General features: G+C 39.2%; 1 protein-coding gene across 5 annotated transcripts in view; it reads left to right on the forward strand.

The window, feature by feature from the left end:
- rgs3a (regulator of G protein signaling 3a) overlaps positions 1-20,736 on the forward strand; it is a 130,831-nt gene that overhangs the window by 97,259 nt on the left and 12,836 nt on the right. For all 5 annotated transcript variants that reach the window (XM_039614803.1, XM_039614804.1, XM_031754703.2 and 2 more), the window contains 2 exons: positions 561-1,553; positions 19,037-19,107. In XM_039614803.1, coding sequence (XP_039470737.1) covers positions 561-1,553; positions 19,037-19,107 — 1,064 coding nt within the window. The remainder of the gene's footprint in view (positions 1-560; positions 1,554-19,036; positions 19,108-20,736) is intronic.

Genomic DNA, 20,736 nt, shown 5'->3' on the forward strand with positions numbered 1-20,736 from the left:
TGAATCACTGCAGCAAGCTCGAGTGTAGTGCAGCAGCCAGCAGCACTGGTGAACTGAACAGTAGTATATCACAATATGAACTCACTTGCACTAATATTGCAGTATAGTGTCTGGCATTTTATCAACTGATGCGGTGTTGGGAACAAAAATTACCAGTGAAGTTGTTTGGTATGTCGCTTTTCATACCTTGGAAGCCCAAGTTGAAGATGAGTATCTGAGATTTCCTTCGCTTTATCTTGGTCCACGGTGTGCTCTCTCTCATGACATGGTTGTAAGCATTCCAGATGTGGGATGTGTTCCTCCGTCTCTTCCAGGTGGGGCAGCCAGGTCATGATAGTCTCTATGCAAGAATTTGCAGGAGCATTATTGCTTTAAATGGCACTGTGATCATCCCCAAAGACACTGTTTGTCTTGTCTCGTCCTGCCAGTATAACTCAACGTCGTTATAGGAGTATTTCAAACCAAAATTTAATGAAAGTGTTAAGTGGGTTTATCCAAACAGCCTGAGGCTGACTATTCATTCTCTGTGTCTTTCTTTTTGTCTTTTCCTCTCTTTCCAGATGTTGGAGCCTAAGGTGGATGCCCCTTCATGTGAACTGGGTGGAGTAGGAGGAGATCGAGGAGGTGTATGCCTCCATCTGCCGACACGTAGCTCAGAAGGGGAGGAAAGCAGCCTGTATCCCTCCAGTCCCTCTGAGCCCCCAACGCTGGGTAGTCCTCACCCCTCAGAGCCACTCACCCCTCTGGATGAGGTCTACATGCCCCTTGGAGGTCTGGTGGGATCTGACGAGGGACTTAAGGTACCTCCAACACCACCGCCTTCCACTGAGGGTGAGGATTCCAAGAGCATAGAGGGGCATGAGATGGAGCTCTGGAAGGACAGGAGGGATGAGGAGAACAAGCGAGAGGAAGAGGAGGATGAAGAGGAAGAGGAGGCCGGCAGAAAGAGTGTCGGGAGCGAAGGCTGCGAGAAAGAAGATGAAGGAGAGGATGAAGGAGAGAGGAACGAGGAGGAGGTGAACTTAAACCTGGTGGTGTCAAACACAGACGAGGACAATGTCTCAGAGCCGCCTGACACCAACGCTCCCCCTTCCTCCTCCTCATCTTCGTTTGTTATCCCGGAGCTCCGCCTTGACCGCTCCTTTAGCGCCGATGCCCTTTCTTCACCCAACACTGACGAAGAAGAGTACGACGAAGACGAAGACGAGGAGTCTGAAGAAGAAGATGATGACGATGACAGCGACGACGCCTACCTGCAGCGCAGTGACAGCAAGCGCCGAAGCATGGTAGAGGGTGCCACGTGTGAGAAACATGGAGGAGGGGGGCTGAGTGTGCAAAATTCCCTCCGCAGGCGCACACACAGCGAGGGCAGCCTCCTGCAGGACCCCCGCACGCCTTGCTTCACTTCTGACAACGCCATCAACTGCCTAGAAACTGGAGGGGGATCCCACAAGGGCGGCTGGACACTCCCATCACCTAAAACCTTGAAGAAAGAGCTGACCAAGAATGGAGGCTCCATGCATCAGCTGTGTATGCTATTTTCTGGGAGGAAGGTAAGCAACGTCACTGTGAAATACCAGTGAGGCACACAGAGAACAGGTCACGAAGTACAAGCAACAAGAAACCCACACAAACAAGCACTGCAATACTGACCAGTGGCGTTACAGCTATTCCTTCTGAATAGCCCAGTTACTTTCCAGTGGTTTTAGTGAAAAGGGTGACATCAAGTGGTAAAGCAGAGCAAATGCACGCTCTACCTGGCATTATAATTACATCAGCTTGTAATTAACACTTATAATTATTCACAGATTACTCACATTTACATACAAAACACTTTAATGCTGACTGTTAAACTTTCATAAATTTCAAATTACTGTCTCATTGTCTCTCTAATGTTGTTACGTAAAAATCTGTAAAAGATCCAAGAACACTGTGAAATTATAGCATTATCTATAATAGCAGTGTGTTTCCTACATCTCATACCAATCTGTGTAAGTTTTGTAATCGTAAAGGTCACAAACAAAAATAGAATAGTGCAATAATGAAATCATTTTTGGGCTCCTATTTGAGAAGGATTTCTGCAGTTTAAGATTAGGTGCTGGTAAATGTTGTTTCACTTGTCCAGCAGAGGGTAGCATGCATCATATTGTCTCGCCTTACACACAGTAACAGAAAGAGTTGTGCCTTTTCTCACTTTGCTCATGCCAGTGTTGAATAATGTTAACTGAGAAATGATTCTGTCTCATGTTCCTGTTCACTATGAAGTAATAGGTTTTTTATTTGTCCTTAGAATTATCAGACTGACGGTGCGCACGGACGATTCATCATCTGTGCCACTGTTTCTCCCAAAAGTATTTATAGTGCTGGTCTGCACACCTGCACACATGTTTCAGCAAAAATAGTTTGGAAAAAATGTGAAAGAAAGAAAAGAAGGATCAGAAAAATGTATTAAATGGAAGGAAAATAAGTCAGTGATAGCAGAACTCAATAGGCTCTACTATATATTGGTAACAGAGCTGATTAAGTGCTTGCTCTATCAAAAATACTTCTCCTCTTTATCTGCCTCTCTCTCCACAAGTCTGTCAGCACACTCGGCAGCCTTAAATGGCAAGGTGTGTACACTGCGCAGAGAAGGAATGCAGCAGACAGAGCTGCAGCCTATTGGTCTTGGCAGATTCAAGGGTAATTTTACTACCTCTTGGCGTCATGGATACAGTTCCTTTGAGGCTTTTGTTTCCATTATTTAAAATGACATGCCAAATCCACTCGTTAATAAATCATGTGACATCTTCAGGCGCAGAGTGTGTGTCTGTGTTTTAGTTAAAGCTATCTAGAGCTATTTGGTTTGCAGTGTTATACTGTTACAGTAGGATGAAATCAGAACCACTTGACCACACGGGGTGTGGACTTTAATTAATTTAGAATCATTGATTAACCTTGATGTTGTTTTTGGAGGTAAAACAAAGAAACAAACAGAAAAAACGTATACAATGTTGTCTGATCGTGCTTGTTTTAAACTTGCAGTAAAGCCTTAGCTTCACTGATCACATTGTCTTATTGCTATTTGAATAACTTATTCATGAATACTTGACGTGCCACATCAGTTATCATACACTTTAAGATACTTTTCACACAACTCAGTGCTCTGCAGGTTGGTGTATGTGAGTTAGAAAGTGTGACAGACGTGTCTGGCCTTTAACAAGCACCAGACCTCCTCCTGTCTTTCTTTCCGTTCTGCACCTTTTCTTCTCACTTGATGTTTTTAGTGGCCTATCATCAATGCAAAGAGAGCCAGGGACGGACAGAGAGCAGGTCAAGAAAAATAATGTCAGTTTGTTTGACTGTGAGATTTTTCTTGCTTGCTGCTTCAGTGAAACGGTGAGCAAGGACCGGACTGGTGAAAAATTTGAATATACTTTTGTCTGTTTCTTTTTAATCTCTCGACTTTTCAACTGTTCATGTTTTATCCATGCAGGTAAAAATGAACCTGATCTAACTCAACTGTTTATAAATGTAAAAGTTCTTTGGTGTCTTTTCAAATTCCAGCAGTTCCTGTGGTATTTTATAGTAATTAGATAAAAACTATAAGGCATTTCAATCAAAGACAACAGAAGGATTGAAGCAAAATTATAGCAATAAACTAAAGTTTAAACCAGTAATACTTAAATTTGTGTCTTAACCAAGTAGCCAGTAGTAGTGCTCTTTCAAGACATACAGTATAAAGAAAAGGAATAAAGAAAAGAATTGGTGCTTGAAATCTGATTTCAAATAATTGTTGGTCATCTATGTAAAATCATTGTAACTGGCACTGTGCAGCACCATGAACGTGGTAAACAATATATATATATTTTTTAAAGTTTAATCAAAAAAATCTAAAATTGTTCTATGTAAACAACCCAAAACAAATGGAGTCCAGAGGTGATCAAATGGTCCTTTTTTTTTTTTTTTACAGTCGTTTTTACAGAAGGAGCTAAAACCAATAAATTGTCTTTTCAGTGAGGTCATTACAGTGAGTCTCCTCTCGCTGCACAGACACCCACCCCCTCGCAGATGTTGCTGACATGTGAGGATCTAACCCAAGCAACCCAAAGAAAGAAAAAAAAAATCTGTTTACGGGGCTTAAATGTTTGTTTGGATTTTGAATAAATATCGCCTCTCTTTACAGATGTTGGGTGGGGAAACTATTTCAGTGTGTTTACTGAATGTGTGTGATGCTTACATTCTTGCGTTGACATAAGGATGGACCCAGGCAGATAGTATAAAATGAACACTGATGAAAACAAATTAGTATGTATTTAAATTTGAAAACATCGGTGTCGTTTGGCATGATGTTGCGGACTCCTCTGACAGTTGTAAAAATGGTCTCAGCGTATTTCCAGCCCAATCACTGAGGCCAACTTGCAGTTTTCTCTCATGCAAGGCTGTTTCTGTAGCTGGCCATTATTATATAACATTAACTCCCCCCTCTCTTACTTTTACATGAAATAATAAAAAACAGTTGTTTAATATTATTTAACATTATTTAAAGAGAGAAAAAAAACGTATGTTTGGCTTGAACAACGCTTAAAAATTCAATACATATGCAGATGTTTTCCAGTAATGTTTGTACACTGTGCACACAATCAGGCCGTCCAGTTCTGTCCTGTTGGCTCCTGCACAACTAATTTAATGTCATTGGGAGAATAAAGCATATAATGTATTATGTTAAACAGGTTGAACACTAGAAAAACACTCATTGAGTAGAAAAGATAGTTAGGGTTAAGCACACATTAAAGAGGTTAAAACAATAGAACACACAGCAGTGTGTTTGGAGGGACGTACCTTCAGGGAAAAGATTGGCTTCTGTTTTTCTGGCCTTTACATAATACTTTCTGTGCTGTAATAATCACGAAAAATATTTACAGGAACTTAAATATTCTATTTTAGGGTGACACAGAAAAATATGAGTGAAGCCCCAGCAATTTTCCACTAGAAAAACTATTCTATTAATCCTTGTCTCTCATTATTCCTCAGGCCCTAAGTTGCATATTTGTTAATTTTAGCTCAAAGGTTATAGCACTTGATATCAAGATTATTGTGTTTATCTCATATGGCTCAGCGCATGACCGGGCCTAAGAATAGGGTTGGTTGTTTTTTTTGTTTTTTTACTGAATGAACTAAATAAGTTGTTCATGGAAACTGTTTAAAAATACAGTGTATTGATGAGTACCAGGCACATCTCAAGTGTTTTGTTTCAGCGTAAAACAAAACAGGCGCCACAGGTAATTTGCCAGGTGCCAAGGCGTACATCACAATCAGCACGTATCGTCTGTGAGCACTACGACCCACTGAACACAGATGGCGTTGTGGACAAAAACGTGGGTTTTCCTTGATTTCGTTGTACAGTAGTTGGCCTGGATGGGACAAAAGGCCACAGTTCAAATGCACACAGGGCGCAGCCAGTCCACTGCAATGCTAAATGAGTAACATGTAAATATTTGCTGAGACTGAGCAAACTTTCAGAACAGTCAACACAGCATCCAGTCACCTCCTACTTATTGACAAAAAATGTGAATGAACTGAATGCAATGTTTTTTTAGGTTGTGCTGTGTTACTCCACAGTTTACAGCAGAATTTAATGGCGGAGAGTCCATAATGTAAATGTAATGTGAGCGTCCATGTACGTTTCCAATAAAGGGAAAAAGGAGTTATGTAAGTCTGAACAGGACTTTTTCTTTTTTTTTATTCGGGAACGATTTATTGTCTCTTGTTATGAAATCAGGGACATCTCCCTTTGTCTTTCGGTGAAGTCTTCTGTGCTGTCTGGAAGGTTCCAGACAGATTATTCTCCCCTATCCCTGTCTCTGTATGTTTGATTGTTCATTTGTTTTTTAAATTTCGACTTAAGAAGGAAGAGGAATGCACAGTTGGGGAGAAAGTAACTGCACATACCCACAAACCCGAGGTCTCACATATATACGTCTAAGTCTATATGCATATTTCTGCATCAAACAATCCCTTAGTCAATCAGTATGCAAACAAAGAGCTTTATTTCATTCATTCTTCTTCTTTTTTAATGATTCATCTTCACTCCCAGCCATATTGTAACTACATTGCAGAACAACACACAGCCAAGAGGTCCTCTTGCATTCTCCTTCAATTTTTCCACATAACAGTTTCCATTCGTTTTATTTACAACATTGGCCTGAACTGTTTTGGCATATCACGAGAAGTTATGGCACTTGTAAATCACACACACACACGCACCCACACACAGTGCCAGTGGTTTTCCTACGGCGCACTGTTTTAATGCTGTGATTTGCATGGAGTCACTTTCTCAACTGACTTTTAACATCGTATAAAGCAAGAAGCCATGCGGTAACTTAATTGCCTAATGAAGAATAAAATATTCAGGTTCAAGCTGCAGGTCCCATACAAAATGTCTCTATCCAAACCAGCAGATGAAGTGCTTTGGAGAGATGAAAATTAAGTTTATGTTGTTGTGCAGAGCCCATTAGCCCGGATAATATAATGCTACCTACTTATCCAAGTTAGCCTGCCTAAAATGACTTCGCATCTGCAAGCCACTTTGCAAACCACTTTCCCTTCAGCACTGGCTTTTCATGCTTAGTGAATGAGGCATGCAGTGTTCTGTGCTGGCATCTCAAAAGAGCAATACTGACCGATACTAATAATTGTAGATTACTGATATATGATTAAATGTTGTAATATGTAAAAATGTATCTGTCTAACATAATCCTGTCTAAAAGCACACTATAGATAAACTTATAGATTAAACTTGTGCTTTAATCGAGAGAAGGTTTTGACATGACTAGGCCAGCTTAGAGCATCCAGAACCAAATATGTATGCAGTGGATGTTTCAGTGCTGAGTAGAGGCTTTCCTGTTGCAATGTGCAGTTTAACTAAGTTAAACTAAGTTCAGTAGAAGTTCATAATATTCTTATTGGCTTTGAGAGTGATATTATTCCTTACATCCACTCCTTAAACCTTTGTTAGAAGCTGTTTCTCGTAGCTCTACAAACACCATTTTAGCATGTGGAGAAATTCCAGGCTTGTTAAGCGTACTTTAACTAATTCATACAAAAGTAAAGTAGTAGAATACAGACACATAAAAAGAACCGTAATTTACAAACAAGTTAAACCTTCTACTGTGTGTTTGGTTTAAAAATGTAATCTTTGTTAAAGATACTCCCATGCTACTACTTAACCACTCATTCATGGAGTTGTGCATTTTTACAAACCCCCCACAACAAAGGCTAGCTAATCCTGAGTAATTATGCTTGCATTCCCCTTGTTTATTTGTTATCAGTTGTTTGCCTGTTTGTGATTGTGCCTGCATTTTAATGGGCATTTTAATAGTTACTCTTCTGAACTGTGCATGAAGGAGTGCTTTACACATGTCAATACCAATGACTGTGGAGGACCCTGTCTCAGTAATTGTAACAGACTGCCTGACACCTGCTTCCAGTACTAACATTTAACAAAGTTAGTGACTTGCTACAGTATGAAAAACCAACACAGGAGACCTAACAGACCTAACAGACTGAGAGCTAGGAAATCATTGGAGAGTATTGTTTCAGTTGTCATCAGCTTGATGAGTAATACAATATCGTGTTATCACTTGCATCTTGGGAATATGCAAGTCTTTGAGCAGTATACAGGAATGACCATCAGCATTTGCTCATTGAAACTAATTACTGTGCAGAGTGTTTGATGATGCTTTTCTTTCGTCAGACGCGTTGCCCTGATGTCAGAGCACTTACTAGCAGAGCTCAGTTCAGCAGACCCACGCTGTCTGCTCACCTCAGTCTCCTATAGTGTATTCTCTTTGGTCGGTAAATGTTGGGACTTTGGATGCTATCACTGGCATTCTCCTGACATTCAGATGACTCAAGACAGACTCCAGAAGGCCTCCTGTTTCATAGTTGTGTCCTCTGTGTGTTTGAACTGGGGTGTTTGCAGCGCTCGTTGCCATAGCAGTATTTTGGCTGAGTCAGCCAAAAAATACTGCTGTGGCAAAATATTTAGATAAATAAATGTTTATAGATGGTTCCATAAGTAAGCTGTGTACAGCTGTTGATATTAATGATACCTGTAGCCTTTAAGGGAACTGTTGTTCATGTTTGTGTGCGTCACCCACCAGTTTTGCACAGTGAAGCTTTCGGGACATTGCTCTAGTTGGTACTGTTTGTCTTATAGAATAATTATGAGCTTCAGAAAAACAAGCTCCGAACTTATACATCTAATCTCAACATTTACAGTAATGTAGTGAAGTATTTTTAAATTAATCAAATTAGATTAAAAAGAGCAATTTTCTCAGTCTCCTGTTTTTGTCTCCAAACACATTTGGCTCAGTGAAACAATACAAATGGTTAAACATACCAAAACTAAATCAGATCCTTCTTCCACCTAGCAATGTTTGGCCGACTGTGTATTTAATAAAATATTTAATAAAACAAATATTCCTCTATATTTAATAGCTTGCTTTCATGTTGGCATTTTTCTACTATCCTGCAGAGCATCATCTGCAGTGCACTGCTCCTCTTTTAACCACACATTCAAATCTCTAAAGAGGCAAAGGAGGCAACTCTAACTATGTTTTATTTATTGAGATCAATAGTAGACTTTCTGAGTTTGAGAGTTAATGAATATGTGAAAATGACTTGGCTCTTTAAAGTGTTTTGCAGCATCATGGACCGGATTCAATATGCAGTAAATGACGATCAGGTTCATTATAAAGTGTATGACTGATCGTTTTGCTCTTTTGTGACTTTTCCTCTCTATTAGTGCATCACAGCAGAGGCACCATCAGTTGCAAAGGCAACAAACCCTGCGCATAATTTAATTGAAGATTCCCTTTAGAACTGCATGATGACAGCATCGCTGTTGCATAGCTGCAATGTAGTAAAAAGTGATAAGAAGCTGGATAACTTATCTTTGTAGGGAATTCTGATGTTGATGATGTCCAGGAATACTTCTAGGATTTTGGGGGGGAAATGAATTTGGTTCATTTCTCTTTTATTTGGTTAGGTTTTTACTCTAAAGCATATTTACTTAGTGGCTTAATAAGAGGTTGTAGTGAAAAGAATTAGATTATAGCCCCACTTATCAGGCAGTGTCATCTGTGTTGAAGTGCTGAAAGGAAAACTCACTTTCTTGTTGTGTTGTTGTTCCTGCTGTAAACCGTTCTAAAATGAAGCAGTAAGAATCAGAGGGGGTAGGGGTGCATTTTTATATCCCCCACTGGGGATACAAAAAAATTTAGCAGGGGGGAGATATGTAGACCAGAGAGAGGGAAATCCTCCTCTACCCTCTATCATACCCTATGTTGTAAACTGAGAGACCAGCATATATACCTTGTAACTGGGTATAAAAGCAACAAAACTGATTTTGGCCACCAATGCAGGACACGTGTAACTTCTTTCTGTCCTTTAGCTATAACTTTGGTTAACCTTTTTCTTTTAGCTAGTGCTGTGGAGTGCAAACATCAGTTATACATATTTCATTTTGCTGGATAAAAACCAACAAATCATTGGAAAATAGCAAGCTAAGTTGCCATATCAGCCTCATAAATTTGGATGAATTAGCTGATCTTATCCACTCAAGACAGTATTTTGCCTAGATAGCTTGTAGATTAGCTGGCAAGCTAGCATTAGCTAGCATTAGTCTGAAGAAAGTGTGCTCAGTGGTGATTTTCATCCTCCATCTCTCTATGAGCTCAATTGAAGTTTGGCCACAATATCAGTCACATTCACATTTTGCTGGATGATCTCCACTCAGTAAAATACTTCCAAATACTTACAAATCATTTCACAGATTGTAAATGGCAAATCATTCAGTACATGAAACTTGCTGCGTAGTGCTAACACACAGAAAATACTCTTCAAGGTCGCTATTATTGCAGTTGGTAATACAGTTAATACCAAATCTGAGCATTCATCTGCACAGTCTGTTGCCTTGGATAGACTTTGAATGAATTCTCTGTGTGTTCTGACTGAAGTAAAAGAGGGACATACATGGAGACAGACGTACATGTGCAATTTGTGCTATCAGCACATAAATCTGCCTTGATTTGCATTGTAGAAGCATGTAAATGTGTCCCAGCACGCACAGAAACAGGACGAAGTCGTACACTCTGTTGTACTCCCTGGGCAGCAGAAGTCAGGGAGAACAATGCTGGTGGGATGATAGGAACACACATGCTGTCCTCACAGGATGGGAACAGAGTCAATGGAGCAATCAGCCCTGAAGGGTAAAGACAGGAAAATCACAGTTCACTCTTTGCTTGTTCATTATGGAATAAAAGATCTAATTTAGCTAATGAATAATCTTTTTATTCCTAACCCTTTTATGTATTTTCCATGGAGTTCTTTTGCTTGCTATTTTCTGTTATGACTACAATAATCTGTTGAATGCCTCACATTTAATCATGCAGCAGTGGTACTAATTAACCTAAAGTACATTTAGTTTGCTATAGAGAGAGAACAATTATTAATTTCACAAAATGTATTAAATACACTGCTATAGCTTTTGTTTATTTTTAGTTGATAAAACTTTTTTTTTTTTTTTTTACAAAGCCAACCATTTCTTTTAGTCCAGATTGGAGAATGACATTTGTCTTTAGCACGCATTTTATAGCTTTAAAACAGCCGACTTTTTTAAAGCTGGTGACTTTCAGAACACATCAAAGAAAAAGAGTTTGGACATAGCGACTTAAAAATGACTGGGAGCAGATGCTTTAAGTTCTCAGTCACTCTACACATTGAGACCAATGGTAATGTCAGATATTCCATGACTGTTGTGTGTTGTTTACTTCCCCTGGGACGGAGGAAGCATGACATTTACACAAATGGATGTGTGACCCACATCATTCCCCTGCTTCTGTGTTTGGAATCTCATTTGCAGCATTCCTTCCTTCCCTCTTGAATGCCATACGTCTCCTCCTGACCTGCTACTTTCCTAGTAATCACTTTAGTTGTTGGCAGCCAGCCCTTCCGCTTGGCTGTGAAAAAAATACAAAATGCTAATAACAGATTCAAGGCAGCACCTGCTGCTCACAGCACTAACACACTTGCTCTATGTGTTACCACACTGAGCTCAGGACCGTAATGATCAACGGGACTGACCACCAGCCCGGTGATGCAACATAAAGCCAATAGGACAGTGTTATCTGGGTCCCTCATATAGATAAGGAAACACTATGCTGAAACTAAAGGCAAAGAATGTATTTGCTCCAAGACAGTGGTAATTATTTAGGATGTAAATGATCTTCTGTTTATCAGGGATGTAACGTTCTAGTTATAAAAAGTGCAGCTTATCTGCAAAATGCACTTTAGTGTGATCTGAACAGTCTGTATTGCTGAGGACTGTAACTGCTATATTGACCCTAGCTGTGAAGCTTTAGTAGTAGTAGTAATAAAGATGTCAGGATGTTCATCAAACAAGGAACATAAAAAAAAGTCATCAGACTGAACAAGGTCAGCATGATGACTTTTTAGTTTTCCTTACTTTGGCTATTAAAGTAATTCAAAGAGAAACTGAGATTTTATGAGACACGTTGTTCATTAGATATCCTGAAATAATATGTTGAAAAATCTAGATGGACGAATGTGGATTTTATCTGCAGCTGCACTGCTACTGAAGGCTAAAGGCTTATTATTTTACAAAATATACACTTCAAAGACACAGTTTTGTAGTTTTGCCTCTGTGTACCACCACAGTGGATTTTTAATCAAACAATCAATATGATTGAAGTGCAGACTTTCAACTTTAAGTCAATGGATTTAACAAAAAATTGCATGAAGTATTTAGGAATTACAGACCATTTTAAACATACATTCAGAGGGTCAAAGTTATTTGGACAAACTAACATAATTTAAATATAAGGATTTTTTTTAAATACTTGGATGAAAAGCCTTTGGAGTCAATGACAGCTAGGTCATTACTGCAGCCCCCTTTAGTTGCTGCTTGCTTGTAGGTCTGAATTCTGAATTCAATTTTGTTATTAATAATTGAATTGTTGACTGACTTTAGCGTTGAACAATATCCCATTACTCTGACCTGAGAAACTCTTTGGTTACTGTATATATACATATATATCTTATATACTTATTTATAATTAGCTCAGTGTGTGTTTGTTTTTTTTTGTTTTTTTTAATTATGTGAGTCTTCCTAATGTGGCTGCTTCTGATTAGGAATCAGTGACCTACTTTTTCAGTCTGTGTATAACAGCCAGATTTGGGGAGAACTATGTAGCTGCAGCCATTTAGAATTACATGCAGAAAGGTCATCTGCTGGTCAGAAAATGTCAATAAAATTTTAATGGGTAGCACCAGTCCTAGGCCTCAGTAACCTGACATCTTGTCAGAGCAGCTCAAAAGAGTGACGTTGTCCTAGCATTGTTCATTAACATACCATGACATGGGAAGTACTAATGCAGGAAGCAGCCATCTCCGGAGAGGTGCTGAATAACAGGAGGCAGGGAAGAATCAGATCAAGCATTCAATATACCCAGACATCCTCACTCACACACACAAGCACAAGCACACACTCAGACAATGCACCTATTGTAACCGCTTTCATAATGTAGTTAGAGTAGGAATGAGTCAGTATCCTGTCTGCTGGTCACTGAGTTTATTCAGAGATATTTCTGATAATTGTAGTAGTCCCATTGTACTGTATGGGTGGGTGAGTGTTAGAGTGTATGTTACCATTCAGTTACACCAACAAGTATACACATTCTGACAGATGAATGCAGATAAACATCATGCAGCCACTGGGAAGACCACAAGATTATTTCCTATCATTTATAAAGGAAGCTGGAAAAACAGTAATTGAAGCAGTTATATAATAACGCATAAAGAATGATAGAGGCATCTAAAAATATTTTCTCAGAGCTTTTAATACAAAGCCATAAAAGAACTGTGGGAAGAAAATGTCATACCAAAAGAAGCACTGAAAGCATCGTGTTTATGAATATGAATAATTGTTTACAATATTCTCTCTATCTTGTTTTTCTCTTCAGACACAGGTCACCCAATCAAACTTAACTATATAAATGGTTTAACATGCCAGAATTAAAGACTTCATCTTTTTTAGCACTATGTTGTCAGTTGTAACATTTAACTTTAGTGTTTAATCTGAAATGATCTCTAATTTCCTTATGCTCTGAATTTAGTTCATTTCTCTTTTATTTAGTTAAGGGTAGTTTTCACTCTGAAAATGCATTGGATGTTCACTTAATGGAAAGTTGACATGGAACACGATCTGAATCACCCCTCTATACAATATCATCTCTGTTGTCACTTTGAGTTCTTCCACTTAAACACTTTTCAACAATTTTTGCAGAGATAATTGTTTTGGAACATAACCAGTTGTCTTTTATTACACCTTAAGTCCAATGCAGTGTCTAATCACTGATTTCCCTTCCAGAGATAAAAAAAAAAGTCGAATAAAATTTAGCACGTACGATTACCTTATAATATCTTTTCGCCAAATAGCCTGTGTTGCACATGAAGGAATGATAAAAATAGTCTAATAGCAGTGCCAAAGCACATTCCAAATGATTATTTTAATCAAAGCGTGTTCATTATAATTTTTGACCTCTAATTATCAAGTATGATTTCTTTAATTGAATTTAGATTAGTTTTAGATTATTTGTTTTCAGTGTGTGTGTTGATATTACACTACAATTACTGAGAAAACCTAGGAGAGATAATTAAAAAAAATAATTATGATTCGGAGTGATAAAATGCGGTCGTCTGCCTCAAATTAAGCAAAGCTAATTGTCGAGTAGTACTTTCCTGCGGAGGTCCTGGAGTTAGAAAATACATCTTTACACTAAGTAGGGACCTTTATGTGAAACTATCTTCAATAGATGTTTTTTAATATACTTGCATGAATATAATTGTGCGTCACTGGTTCTATTTTGAAAAGTAATAATAGGCCATTTGCATAACGGGCTTTCATAACCCAGGCAAATCACCAGACACAGGCTGCTTGTTTGATGATTATCTTGGCCATTTTTTTTGCCCTTGAAAGTATCTGCACAGATTTATGCCAGAGACTTGGAAAAAAATAGGTGACTAGAGACAAAAAACAGCAAACTCTGCTCTCTCCAAGGACCACTGAAGGAACAATGGATTGTTTATAGCTGCCAGAAAATACAACAGTATATAAAGGAAAAAAGGCAAAAGCTCACATTTAACAAAGAAACAGGAGAACAAAAACCACAAAACCAAATGCCTAATATGCAATTTTATCCAGTTGCATAAACTGCATAAACCGTTTTTCCAGTTTTCCAGTTCCCTGAAGCAAGCGTTTTGCTTGCCACATGAGGAAGGCTAATGAATGAATGAATTTGTAATATAAAGAAGCATGCTGTAATTTTGCATTTTGCAGCTCATGCTAGTGATGCCTGGCCCTTTCCTTTTGTCTGCTTTGTGCTTTGCTATGTTATCACAGTGAAATCTAAAACAGCTCATAGAGTGATTTTAGGTGAGGATTTGAAGATAGAAATAAATTCTGAGCTGTTATGTTATATTCATTGCATGATTGCATTTTGGTGTTCAGATGACAAGTTTTGAATGCACAAGTAGGATTATACCAATAAAAGTCAACCCAGATTAAAAACTGTGCAGACTGGTCTGGAATCAGGCAGACAGTCATGTGAAAAAAGTCCTCTTTTTTCTGAATTCTGTGGCTTTCATGTGCTTAAAAATAACACTTTAATCTTCAGGGAATCTTTTTTTTTTTGTTGCTGTTATAGCCTAAAGCCTACAACACCCAGCTATCTAAACCGCTAATATTTTAGTACCGGTACAGTTGGGAAAACTGTGTTTACTTCTCAAAGCTGACTCGCATCAGAGCTTCTGGAAAACCAGGTTCAGAGCAGGGCAGTGATGCAAGGTTTTTACAGCATCATTAGATCACTGTGAATGGGGTATGCCACATAAACACTTGTGCAGCACTGCCACACAATGCCAGGAAGCTAGACTCTGACACGCAGCACCAATCTAATGCTTTACTAGTTGGAGTGGATTGTTCAGACACTGGCTTGTCAGTTTGTGGTCAAACAGACAAAGAAACAGGGGGCTGAAATGGAAGGAAGCAGTCTGAGGAGGGCTGATGAAGAAAAAGCAGCAGGGCATGAAAAGCCAAAAAGTAGTTTAAATACACAAAGACCAAGATTCATTTATTCACCTCTAGGGTTTTAGGTTGGGGGCGGATTTGGAGTCTGGGCTGAGTCTGGGTCAGGAATCCTTCTGAGCTGTGTTTATAATATTGTTCTTACAGTGTGTTTGTCGGTGGTGTGGAGCTGAAGAATGAACAGTTTATTGAACTGAAGGCAAATAGTTTTTGTCCCAGTGTGGCACACACATATTCTCCTTTGATGTTTACTGAGCAGACATGCCACGAGCATGGGTGTCTTTTTATGAACATTTGAAACCTTATTTAGAACTCTCCAGAACATGTTTGCCTATGTTATTTGTTTCACACGTGCATACATATATAAGTACACACAATGGCCTCCAAAGGCACATGTGTCACGAAGTCTGTTAAACTTTGTATCTACACAGCTGTCCTGCAATCCGTAACAGCGTGCCAACATGTGCATCCCGTGCATCAGGGGGCTATCTCGCCGTGTGGTCTTTGGCTAATTCTGTGTTTTCTTGCTGTCTTCAGTTAAGTTTGTTCTCACAGAGACTCGCCCACCAAGGCTATTTTTAGAAAAGCCTCATACTTTTGTTATGCTCCACTGACCATTGCCAGGCACACAGTTGTGTGTATATGTGTGTGTACCGTGTGCGGGTGTGAAGTTGGGCTTGGGCTATCAAAAGGAACAAAGAGGAAAAGGAGCAAAACAGAAGAAGAGTAGAAATAATAGTAAAGAATACATTTTTAATGCTTTCATATTGCATTTTTTTACTACTCAAAACTAAATTCTTTGTATTGATAGTGCTAGGCTCTTTGGGGATTACACATAAAGTCAGATGGTGCTTAGTGCTAATATTCCACAGGTTTGCAGGTAGCTTATATCAACAAACTGTAATATTTTTCACTGGATGACAGGACCATGGCCTCATAAAAAATGTTTGCATATCATTTATTTAAAACATAGGTGTCATAAACGTCCCTGTTGCTCTGACGCTTTTTCCTATGAAAGACTTATATTCATGTAGACAAGTAGTAATTTGTTGAAACCCATAATGACTTCCTCTTATGTAGAGTTTAGTCAGTGTGTTCCTGTAGATTGCACCCTCACCCTCATGAATAGAAATTAAATGGAAGGTAGAAGGGCATTTTTATCCTGTGTGAAATTATGGTGTTGCAACTGAAGACACTCCTCCCTTCTAACTAACTTTCCACTGACATCACAGAGTCATATTTCTTGATTTGCGGTGCTGCTGTTGGGTGTAGACAGGAGGTTTGGCACTCTGTATGTGTGTGTGTATGTGTGCGCGCGTGTGTGTGTAGAGGGGAGGTAAGAGGTGAAAAATACTTATCATTTTCAGGTGTCAGAATATATTTTATTTTGTGATCTATGTGTGAGCCCTGTTTGAGCTTGGATGCCATCCACATTAATGTTTTAGGCAGACTACCTCTCCAGATATGTTCAGCAGCAGGTGCTAATTAATTTAAAGGGTTGGCATGTATTTGGATGAAAAATCCAGATTGTAGCAAAAGATCACATATACACCCCTCTGCACTCATTTAGGTGAAACAGTAGTCTAGTTAAACATCACCTGGCATGAGGACAAGTTTCTTTGAAGAGGGCAAAGTCTGAGTCTTTTTCCAGCTGTGTCCTGTAATTTCAGGGGGAAGCATCATTGATGGCTCTATGGAGACTGGGGCTGCCCTGTTGTTCCGTTACTCCGAGATTAATGATTAGATTCTGGTTTCTCCCATGAACCTCAGTGACATAATCTCTTTCCAGACTAAATAAATAAATACATAATGCATGGACTATGTTTGTAGTTTGATTCTGTTGTGTAAGTTTTGCTTATCACAGAGTAAACATCACTGGTGTTTACTGGTATTAGATGTTGAATGGCATTGAACAAAATGGACATGAAGTAACAATCAAGATAGACTCTGACTAAGTGTCAGTTTAATATTTAAAAACATGTTTTTGTGATGTTGAAATCGATCAGTGCCCCAGTCTACATAACCAAATACAATGTTCTTATTTTGCCCATAAAATGAAGCCTTACGCAGACGCACATCACAATTTTGTCTTTGCTCTTGGATTGTGCTTATTTTTAGATATCTCCTACAACATATTCTCACTCACCTTTCACATTCAACTATGACTTTAATCTGAATGCTTGGAGTGCATCACTCTGCACTGCACACAGTGACAACCTTAATCTTTGTTAAAGGAAGGAGTTATTAAAAGAGTGTAGGAGACATGTTCCATCTGTAACTGAGGCTTTGAGGAGACAAATCCACTCACAGGTACTAAAGGTGATAAAAAAAAAAAAAAAGCTATGCAATCTGTAGTATCAAATCTGCTCTGAGGGAAGGAGGCACTGACACGTTGTACTCGCTCACATCAGCTTCAGCAGTTTCTGTGTTGTCCTGCTGACAGAAAGCTGAGGATGTCAGAATAAGCTACCAGCTAGAAAAATGATGTACAACAGCAGTTAAGTTAAATCGAGCGTATTTCTCCGCCTTGTTTTGGCAGTGTTTAGAGCTGTCAGTCACTTCAGTAGATCAATACATTATTCAACTTCGAGCAGAAACAATAATGCCAAAGCACGACAGGATATAGTTTGGCAGCTGGTATATGTAGGGTGGTTCAGTGTGGAAGGATGCATAAAGCAGGAAGTGTTTGCCCTTGAGACTACGCATTATTGTTAAATACAATAATAATGGTACAAGCACAATGTAGCCATTCTAGCTGTATGCACGCAACTGGACAGACAGTTTGAAACTAATCATTTAATAACACTACCACCAGTATGTTTCTGTTATACCACTGAGGAACCCAATTGGTTTATTGCATTTTTAACCTTTAAGTAACCTTGACAGAAGTGTTTAAGGATCTGGAAAGCTATTTCGTTTAAATTGTAACTTTTGATTTAGCACAGGCTTGAAGGAGACAAAAAAATGTGTAGCTTCCTCGATTGATAGGAAACAGCTGCTGTGGTGGGCTTGAGGTCTGACAGCTAATATGGGCTCGAAAGAATTCATGGTAGGCAAAAAAAAAAAATACGAATAGTATATCTTCAGTTTTGTTGCTGCATTTCTAGAAGAATTTCTTTATTTCACCAAAGTAAAAGCTTCACAGGATGTTTAAGAACTGTGGGACTGCCAAAATTTGTAAAGAAAAAACAAAGAAAAACAGAAAAAGCTCTCACTCTCAAGGTTGAAACGCAAGCTGGGGGTCCTCAAAGATAGAAAACACACGCCATCTGTTACCAGCTGGCCAGTATCTAGCTCAGATGTGTATTGCTGTAATACAATGGCTCATTATTCAGAGCCTCACTCACACATACAATGGGGGCAGTTTCAGACCATCAGATTAGTGGAGATTGACCCCTTCTCCACCCTGAAGCAACTTCCTTTTTCCCTTAACCAATCAAAATGGTGGGTTGGCAGAACGTGTAATGTGAAACCCGGAGTCTTGGCTCAACACTTCAAACCTAGGGCACAGTTGGAGGCCAACAGAAACAACAGCTGTAGTCTTTCACACTCTCCCACTCTCACAGATTTCCTTACTTTGTTATGCCCAGACAAACACCAAGTGTACCCGTGAGATACAGGCACACACCTCAAAGAGCACTGTGGGATTTACAATGTGGACTGCTGCTATGGAATAACCATTTTGGAGGCTGGCTGTATGTGTTACCTGGACTAGCCTTGCTTTTGATAAGGACACTCCACGGACTTACTTGCTTCCTAGCCAATTGGGTAGTCATAGCCAATTGGAGGTAGTCGGAGCTTGCTACAGTCTCTGCAGGAGCCTGCAGGGCCCTCTTTCTGTGTGGAGGGTGGATGATGCAGTGTGTCCTCTCCTTCCTCTCCCCTCAGTTGAGTGCCGGATCCCCCTGTAGCTGCGAGGTCGGCCCCGGAGGAACCAAGAAGAAGAAATCTAAGAACCTGTGAGTATTCAAATCATATATGAATATGTCCATAGTGTTCCATGTATGTTGTCCCGTTGTGTGTTTGCTCATTTAGAAACCTGTAAGGATTTTCTTCTCAATTACCCTGGTGCAACTTTAAGACAATAGATGAAAAACAGAGCATTGCTATTTAGATTTTAAATGCAGACTTTATTTATGTGTGAGAAGGAGAAGCGATTTGAGTGGTAATCCAATGACATGACAACACAGATCTGACAATTAAATGCAGAGTTTCCACTTGGATGTGTCAAAAGAAATGTCCAATCAATGGTAGCCCTAAAGCTTTCCCAGTACTCAAAGTTGGTACGATGCAGTGGACATTTTGGTGCATAATCAAGATTAAAGGCTTGATAGACCTTTTATTACTTTATATTTTTCTTCCAAGGAGCTAGACCTTCTTGTTATTTTCTTAAATGATCTTGAGCATTAGTTCTTCAGGCTTTCTGAAGGTCTTTTGAGGTTTTTCCTTAGATGTTGGCTGCATTTTCACTCACCTTCAGTCCAGTCCTTTCAATAACATGACATATTTTCAGAGGAATGTTTTTCTGTTTGTTAAACCACCTAATGTTGACCTATGAATTATCAGGATAAACAAGGCACCTAATTCAAGGGATAAACCAGTGTTGCGTCTACTCAGAAAAGACATCTTTAGAAAGAACCAAAGTAACCTTTTGCACAGACACTTGAATTGTTTCCAATTCTTTAGTTAAAACTATAGAAAATGCCAAAAACTGACAGGGATAAATTCATATTTTTGCAGCAACAAGGTGATTTTCATATAGCTACTAGCCAAAATCTTGGCATATCTCAGCAGGTGTAGGACAAACAAAGCAGGCCTAAAGAACAGTATCAGATGAAGAGTATCTGAAAGTCATGCTCAGCAAAGACCTGACGCAGGACCTGAGAGATGCACCTGGCCCTTCAGTTGATCCTTCTACTGTTCATTAAAGCCTCATCAGAACTCATCAGAAGTTGGCCGTCAAGAAGCCATTCTTAAGGAAGCAAAACAGGGAGAAAAGGCTGAAGTATGCCAAATTTTAAGAACTGGGCTGAAAAATCAGTGACAATAGGTTTTATGGAAAGATGAACCAACATTGATCATTTTTGATTCCAACTGTCATCATTGTATACAAAGGAGGTCAGGAGAGTAGGTGTCTAAAGCCATCTGGGAAACACGGTGGAAGCTCTGTCATGGTTTGGTTTGGGGCTGCATTTCACCCAGTGGTGCTGGAGGTCTTGTCAAAACTGATGGAATAATGAACCCACAAAAGTAAAGTCAGATTTTTATCAGCCATGCAATACCTTATGGAAAAGGTTTGGATGGCAACAGCTTAATTTTTCAGCATGGAAATCATCTCAAACGTATTGCTAATGGAGCAAAAATGTACCTGGAAAAAACAATTATCAGTCATGGGTTGGTCTCCCCAGAGCCCAGACTTCAACATTATTGAAGCAGTGTGGGATCATCTTGTGAGAGAATTGAACAAAAGGCAGCCAACATACAAAGAGCTTTGAATGTTTTTGAAGAAGCCTGGAGAACTTTTCCTAAAGACTGCTTAAAGAAATGGCAAGAAAGCTTGCAGAAGAGTTTATGCTATGTTGAAGAAT

This window comes from Oreochromis aureus, linkage group 7, assembly GCF_013358895.1.
Source record: "Oreochromis aureus strain Israel breed Guangdong linkage group 7, ZZ_aureus, whole genome shotgun sequence".
NCBI classification, from domain to species: domain Eukaryota; kingdom Metazoa; phylum Chordata; class Actinopteri; order Cichliformes; family Cichlidae; genus Oreochromis; species Oreochromis aureus.